At 42.9% G+C, this 8180-nt stretch overlaps 1 protein-coding gene across 1 annotated transcript; it reads right to left on the bottom strand.

Annotated features, from left to right (window-relative positions):
* Positions 1–241: 241 nt before the first annotated feature.
* Positions 242–5483, bottom strand: LOC106602203 (ubiquitin carboxyl-terminal hydrolase 37-like). The gene is made up of 11 exons (XM_045722902.1): positions 5109–5483; positions 4498–4659; positions 4041–4173; positions 3310–3442; positions 3065–3201; positions 2813–2912; positions 2603–2682; positions 2140–2390; positions 1883–1929; positions 1622–1703; positions 242–786 (listed from the first exon to the last, which is right to left on the bottom strand). The coding sequence occupies exons 4-11, from the start codon at positions 3370–3372 to the stop codon at positions 545–547; spliced, it is 1002 nt and encodes a 333-aa protein (XP_045578858.1). The 5' UTR covers positions 3373–3442; positions 4041–4173; positions 4498–4659; positions 5109–5483; the 3' UTR covers positions 242–544.
* Positions 5484–8180: the final 2697 nt, after the last annotated feature.

Raw genomic sequence — 8180 nt, 5'->3', positions numbered from 1 at the left:
CTTTATACATTAGGTGAAGTAGTCAAATCAAGGGCAGGCATTTATGACATAAGCTACTGAAAGAATGTTCATGCTAGTGATGAAGAGCAAGTCTCCCTTGAGCCCCATGATTAAAGTTGGGCTGAGTGCTGCACCTGTTGAGGCAGGGCTGAGGGTGTTGGGGCTGGGTCTTGTTTTGTCCATGTTGAGACTGGGCCTGGTTCTTCCCATGTTGAGGCTGGGCTGGGGGTGTTGAAGCTGTGCCAGGTGTTGCCCCTGTTGAGACAGGTGTGAGTGTGTTGAGGCTGGGCTGGGGGTGTTGAAACTGTGCCAGGTGTTGCCCCTGTTGAGACAGGTGTGAGTGTGTTGAGGCTGGGCTGGGGGTGTTGAAGCTGGGCCAGGTGCTGCCCCTGTTGAGGCTGGGCTCGGGGTTGTTGATGTTGGGCCCAGTGCTGACCCTGTTGAGGCTCGTTCAGGTGCTGACCCTGTTGAGGCTGAGCTGAGTGTGTTGAGGCCGGTCCAGGTGCTGCCCCTGTTTAGGCTGGGGCTGGTGCAGGTGGCCATGTTAGGCCCTGTGTGCTGGGGCCTCCCGCTCTCTTGCCCTGTAGGGTGAAAGGAACCGTACAAATATATAGCAACACAAGAATATAGATGGTGAGAGTAAGCAGTACCTGAACATATAGAAGAGCATGTAGGCACTCCGGGCTCTGGTCCTCAGCACAGTGGCTTCATTGGACATTGACACCTGGCTGTCGTTACAGCAGAACCAGTTTCCACTGGCATGCAAGATGTCACTAATGTAGTGCACTGTGGAACAAGTAAGACAGACTAGAGGTCAAAGGTCAGGCTTTTGTGGGTAATAGAGTGTGTTGTAACAGTTAAACAGTTCATTTGGGAGATATTTTATCTGTTACATGTGTCAAGTTTTGAAATCAGAGATAAACAAATACGCGTAGCATATAATTAGGCATGCCTCTCCATTCTTTTGAATTAAACTGCGCAAACTCTAAACATATTGCAGTGCTTGTCGGGATGACACTTCACTCTGAAGCCTGCAGTCTTGCACGCTTGGCCGAAGTGGCTATTGGAGGGTCTATTTATTCCCTACACCAGGGTTCCCCAAATGGTGGCCCATGGGACAAATTTGGCCCAAGGGGGATTTTATTTGGCCCCCCATGTTTTCTGAACAAATAAAATGTAATTGTTAAAAGAATTTAAAAAAGCAACAAATCAGCTCCAAGTGATTATCATTTTGGAAATCTGTTTCAAAGTATTCCCACGCACAATAAAGAGATATATGTGATTGTACACAAATGTAAGCAAGGTTTGATATGAGTCAAATATTATATCTGTTTGGGCTTCTTACGGTCAATTTGCGGTCTACAAACTATTTGTAATTTTGTTCCATACCCCTGCCCATCTGGCTAAGAAATAAAATGGACCCAAGGTTGAATCTAGTTGATGATCCCTGGCCTTCACCCTCGATAATATTCACTCCCTCAGCTTTGGGATGCTTGTGTATACGGCAGAGGCACACATGAACATGCAAATTAAAAGCTGAGGAGAAGGGAGTGATTTGGAATTCAGCTGATGTCATATGTATTGTGCATCTGCATGTGTGTGTTTTAAGGTATTTACTTACCGGAGTTTGCGGAGCCTTCCAAATGAGAGACTACACCAGTCAGCTGGTAGTATCCATTCACTGACTTCACTGGCTGCTGCTTCTGTAAGAAAACACATGTGATCATGGGACTGTCATTTCCTCTACAGTCCACCACACTGTCTACAGTCTACTACAGTACTAGTCTACTACAGGAGGTCTACTACATGGTGTTCTCCTCATAACTATCTCAGTGTTCTGTCATAACTTATTTTTCACTGGTTTCACTATCTCTCTTCTCACCACTGAGGCTGTCAGCAACACTTTCCCTGGTTCCTGGTCATTTGAATCTGAGGGGTCAAATATACATATGAAGAGCTGTGAAAACGTGGTCACTTGTCTGAAATGCTCTGGACTAAAACAGCTCCAATACATCACTAAAGATGTCTGAGAAACATTTTAAATTGCAGCTTCCAGCTTCTCTGTCAGCAGGACCGTTTTGGGAGTGGATGGTTTGTGTGGTGTTGGAGCAAGAATAGTGATATGGTGTCATGACCTACCTGAACAGCAGAGGGTGCTGTCTTTGGCCTCTCCAGCTGGGCTGGAGACTTGGCTTTTGAGGGTCTGGGGGATGGACCCCTGGATGCTGGGGGCCAGGTTGGTGAGGGCCTGTGGGCTGGCACTGTGCAGGTGTGGCACCATGTCCCCACAGAGGGTGGAGAGCCTCAGCTCCGAAGGAAACAAAAGAGGAGCCTCCAGCTTCTCCAACCCCCCAGGTCCTCCAAACCTCTTCAGATGCAGAACCAGCACACTGCCCAGAGACAGAGAGGAAGAGAGATGAACAGACAGACAATGAAACCAGTCAACAAAATAACAGATGAGTGAAATGTGTTGGGTGGTGCTCATCACTAAGTCCTACAACCTGCTCAGGAAGGTAACTACTCCTAAAGGCTCAGGACACAATGACCACTCATTTCATTACACACTGCTAGTCCTATGAGAGGTTATAAAGGGACAACTCACAGAGGCAGTGTGTGGAAAAGCTCCAACTTTGTGGCGTGGAGTCCTTTACAGCCCTCACATTTGAATTCAACCTTTTCACCCTGGGTTAGAAACAAAAGCATTACAAAATGAATGATACCACTACAATAATAAGATAGCGTATTCTGAGGCAGTGGGCAGCTTGCCCTGGGTGTTAGTCTCTACATGCAGGTCTGAGCCCTAAGTGCTGACTTTGAAAGTGAGTGCTAGGCTGCTCTGCAAGGTGCGCTCAGGGCTGAAGTCCAATGAGAGGTGGTTGTAGTCCTCTCTGGTGGACGACTCGCGCCCACAGCTTCAGAAGCAGGACAAAGAGAAGAAAAATGCTTCAAGTCTGTTTCTGTTTCAGGTGTCTACAATGTTTCTGTTATGCCATGTGTTTTGTAATATTATTTGTAGAAATATCATGTTCTCAGTAGATACATTACAACCAATGGGAGCTCTTACCTGGTACATGTGCGCACCGACACAAGCTGGAACTCCAGCTGGGAAACAGGGCAGGTATAGCTCACCCCGAGTGTCTTCAATATCATGCCCTCCTCCTTCAGCTGACACAGCATGTTCACAAGTAACTCGTGTGCGTCCTATGATGAGGAGAGAAAGAAACATACCAAGATAAAAGCAAATGAAGAAGATAAAATGAACCCTTGCAAAAAGAGCGCACGTACACAAGAGAGTAGTGCCTCAGTTACCTGTTGCGTGTCCCCCAGATATTTCAAATCATATCCTGACAAGGAGTACTTGACCTTCCACATGAGGTCTGCTTTTGAGGCCTGGTTTGCCCCACTGTCAGGTAGACTCGAACGGTACACATCAGACAGACACCTGTAGGGGAGACAGAGAGTAAATTAGCAGCTGACTGGATGGTGTCAACCTACTGGCTTACGCCTAAAGAGGCAGATGAGTATATCCAAATATGTTTTATCTAACGGCACCTCATCATTAGAAATGATTCATTCGATTCAATGCAATTTCACCTTTGAGGACGGACAATGATCAAAACAACAAAAATGTGTTGTTTATTCTCCTAAGATATTTGGTTTGGATACTGCTCTCAATTCCAGAGCATTTTAAAAAACTACCAATTTCCCACGGTAATGTGGAATGTTCAGTCATTGAGCATTATGGGAAAATAGTAATTCTACACTTTCCAAGTTGGCCTACTAATGTTTACATCATAATCATTGTATCATTGTTGTTCCTCTGGTTTATGAAGATTCCGAAAAATAAAAAAAAAAGGAAAAAAAAATAAAATACATACACAGCAAAATATGAAGGAGTTAAGGTTAGGAAAAGTGTTCGATTTAGCAAAAATGCTCTCCTAACCTGCTACGACAAACACTTTGTATAGAAGTCGCATGCAAATTCATGACCACAAATAATGGGTGTGTGGGGAAGTGTCTGCTTTTGATCCTTCCTTTACCTGAGCAGGTTGGAGAAGGGGGGAGGAGCTCCAGAGTTGTTCCTGGTGCAGGATTTTCTTTAAGAAGGAAGGCAGGACCAGGAGACACTGCAGGATGGCGTTAAGGAAGCAAGTGTTGCCAATGTTAGGCAACCTGTGAAGAAAAAGCAGCCATCAGTACACACATAGATATACAATACCCTAGACACATAGAGTGGCCTATGTCATAAACCTTCATAACTCTGTCAAGTGATGATAATGGCAGCCATCTTGGTCATGGAAAAATGATATGTAATTATGTGAGTACACAAAGAAGTGGATGTCCTTTAGGCCAAGATTGTTATAATTAATTTCTTTATAAATATCTAATAAAACTGACATGCTTGATAGTAAGCCCTATCCCCATAGTATATCAGACATTGATCTCTAAACAATAAAGAACTTATATTCAATGCATTTGTGGTGTGTTGTGGTTTACCCAAGAAGTTCCATGTTGACCAGTGCCCCCCGTTCTCCTCTGGCCCCCTGGGTCTCTTCTGACCCTCTGGTAGCTGAGCTGGCCCTGGGAAGACTCATGCTTCTGGTGGCTGAGACTGGCCTCTGGGGCCTTGGGCTAGAGTGGTCCAGAAGAGACAGAGGTCTGGAGGAAGGAGATAAACAGGTCTAAAGCCTCCAAAACAGAGATCGTATTACTCTACGCAGTCTCTCTATTAAATACTATACTGTACTATAAACACAGTCTGAGTAGTTACGCATGTATTGCTGTCCATATAAATGCAGTGTACCAAGTAGACCAGGGCAATAGGTTAGTACTCTCTTTATCCACTAGATGTGGACAGAAGAGCCTAAAACTACAGCTTGTGGAAAATAACTTTCTGGGACTGTGTTTATAGAGTTTCTCAGAGTAGGAGTCTGATCTAGGATCAGTTTGCCTTTTAGAACATTACAAATCAGATTATTATGGAAAGAGAGGACCTGATCCTAGATTAGCACTCATACTCTTGATAAACACTGGCCCTGGTCTTGTAGCTCTAAACCCAACTCTCTAAAGAGACTCTAGGATGGCACTGTACTTTTTGTTTGAATTACCTGACTGTTGTGCCCTCATGGCTGGTGTCTCCATGACAGTCCAGAGGGTTGGTAGGAGAGGGAGAACTAGGGAGGGACACCACTGGAGAGGATTTCACTGGGGAAGGGTGTTTGGCAGGTGACCGGGGTACAGAGGGCTGTTTAGCAGGAGAGCAAGGCTGAGAGGAACATTTAACAGGAGAGGAAGGTGGATGGAGGGAGGAGAGTTGGTCAGAGGGTGAAGGGTCAGAGGTGACGGAGGCATTCCGTTCAGAACGGTCAGATGGAATTGGAGAGGGGGATGAAGTGCCACTCTCATTCTTCTTTCTTGTCTTCTGCTCTACATCAACTGAATTTGCTTTCTGACGTTTTTTCTGTTGACAAGAAAATGTGATAGTGCTGAAAAAATACCCTTTTCCCCGATCCCCAGCAAATGGAAGAGGGGGGGTCATCGGAATAGGAAAAGGTAGGCCTAACCGAGAGGAACTTAGCTATCTATCCTAAACCTCATATAACACAGAATAGACAGGTTACATTGAGTGGCATTTGCAACAGCCGAACTTCATGTACATTTCATGTACACTTTTTATGCATTTGTCAATCAGAATGTACTTTTATTCTTCCCACTAGGTCTAAGAGAAAAATACTACTCCAGAATTTAAATAGTTGTTAATCAATTAAATGACCTGATTTCATACCTTTTGCACCAGCAGAAACAAGCCATGTCAATAACCAATGAAGACTGATACATATCCACATTAACCCATTGTTCAAATTGGCTTAAAGACCATTGTGATGTCATCGGTCATGTATGACACCACCATCTGGCAACCCATTCTATAATATATTGTTCAATGAACAAATATGTTTTATTGAAGAGCAAAGTTATGCAGTATACATACAATATTGGAGATAATATGTTCCATTGTTTTCCTGTTTCTTCTTTTACATTCATTTTTTTGTATGTTGTTTCATTGAACGTACGACCACAATAAAGGCATTTTAAGTGCCTTCATCTTCATCTTCCTTGTTTTTTGATAGCTTCCATGTTGTTTGTGGATTGATCATTGGTTTATTGAAATGCTAAATGCTTTTTCTCATATTCACCAGCAGTTGGACAAAGGGTTGGTGAAAAGAATGTGAACAGGTGATAGAGATTTAGCCTGAACCTCAAACAACAATCCAGATTGGTTAGGGACAATTTTCCGTATTCAATCTTGCCCTGAGGGCAGCTCTGCCTCAAGGACATAATGAATGCTATTGGTTCAAATAAAGCTCAGTGGGCAGAGCTTACAGTGCCCAGTGTGAGTTAAATACACTTGCTAGGTGATAAGTTGGTGTTGAATGGAAGGCATAACACAAGGTTGCTGGATTGAATTTTGTTTTCTAACCTCACTCCAACTCCTAAACAATTCTTCTTACCTAAACTTAACCCAACCCTAGCTAGAGTCCCAGATCTGTTTAATGCTGTCTTGCCAACTCCTACAGTGGTTCTTCATTAAAAAGTTGCATCATACTGCAGCACAACTTGCGGGCTGCCGCAGAATTCTATGGCACGTTATTTAAGTGTCAACCATTGTTGCCATTAATGCTAGTTAGTGCTAGTTTGACCACCACAGGGCATCTTTGAGAAGCATTTGACAATTTTTAATATTAAACTAATCGTTGGATAACAGATCGGCTCTCAGAACTCATTTACACGTGTTACTGTGTGTGTTTCAACCCTCTCTCTCTCTCTCTCTCTCTCTCTCTCTCTCTCTCTCTCTCTATCGACCTCTCTCTCTCTCTCTCTCTCTCTCTCTCTCTCTCTCTCTCTCTAACTCTCTCTCTCTCTCTCTCTCTCTCTCTCTCTCTCTCTCTCTTCGACCTCTCTCTCTCGACCTCTCTCTCTTTCTCGACCTCTCTGTCTCTCTCGACCTCTCTCTCTCTCGACCTCTCTCTCTCTCGACCTCTCTCTCTCTCGATCTCTGAACGCTCAGCTCTGAAAAGCCAACTGACATTTACTCCTAAGGTGCTGACCGGTTGCACCCTCTATAACCACTCTATATATTTACAGTAGTGATGGACAGCTGGAGGCATTTTGTTTTTCACAAGCTAGCAGGCTGTGAATTCTGAAAACAAGCCAACCTAACTAAGAAACACATTTCATTGGTTGCCATGGTGAATAATCCAATAATAATTGGTTGGACACATGAAAGGAAACATCAAATTGTTTTCCCGAATCTCTAAATGAAAATACTTGCAGATCAATACAGATCAAGAAATTACAGTAGTAGATCTAATTGCATTTAGAGGATTCTAAATGAATATCTAATGGGTTTTGTACTATTATCAGGCAGGGTTAATAATACATGAATATATTTGTAGGGGTTGGGAAAATCTGGTTTTAGAGTACTTAAGCTTTGAATACATTGCAAGTTTGCCCATTTTAGCCTTTAGGCTACACTTTACAATTGGACTCATCTGAATGACTGCAACATCTACAGTGGTACAAAAATAAATATATTATTGAATTACTTTTTTTAAATGTATATGTTTATTAAGTAGTCTTGCTTGTCTCAGAGCAGCACAAAACGGTGCTGAAATAGTTGACCATACGCGGGTAGGCTTTTGCTTCAAATCCTATTGTAACAATTGGATGACTTTGGGAGTTTCAGTAAGCAACAATTTGTTGCCTTCATTAGCCTACTTTATTCTTAAAATAACTCCAGCACATAGAAGAGAAAGGAGCCTTAAATAATTAAACAATAAAGCGATTTAATTCACAAATGCATTTGACTGTATTTAAAATTGGCCATCAACCAAAACACACCATGGTAGAAACATGTTACTGATTATTATATATTTTTTTTACTATTTCAAAATGCATATGTTTAATAAGCTACTGTGCAGTCTAACAAGTAAACATAGCTTACAGTACAAGGTAAACATGGCAAAGATAATTAATTCCTTACATAAGGGAGAGCAGGCCATGTCAAGACTTTCTCAGTGACCTCAAGTACTCATTAACTCTGTCTTTAATGCTTTTTCAGGTTGCATCAGTCATGGACACAGTATTAATGGTGAACACCTGGAGGTTCACTGGTAAGCCAC

The sequence above is a fragment of the Salmo salar genome, chromosome ssa08 (assembly GCF_905237065.1).
Source record: "Salmo salar chromosome ssa08, Ssal_v3.1, whole genome shotgun sequence".
Classification (NCBI taxonomy): domain Eukaryota; kingdom Metazoa; phylum Chordata; class Actinopteri; order Salmoniformes; family Salmonidae; genus Salmo; species Salmo salar.
This window is presented reverse-complemented; position numbering and strand designations above follow the sequence as displayed.

Coding starts and splice junctions, on each gene's coding strand:
- LOC106602203 (XM_045722902.1), bottom strand. CDS start 3,372: ATGTGGAAGGTCAAGTACTCCTTGTCAGGATATGATTTGAAATATCTG. Junction 3,202..3,309: donor ATCTGGGGGACACGCAACAG/GTAACTGAGGCA, acceptor TCCTCATCATAG/GACGCACACGAGTTACTTGT. Junction 787..1,621: donor GGAAGGCTCCGCAAACTCCG/GTAAGTAAATAC, acceptor CTTGTTCCACAG/TGCACTACATTAGTGACATC.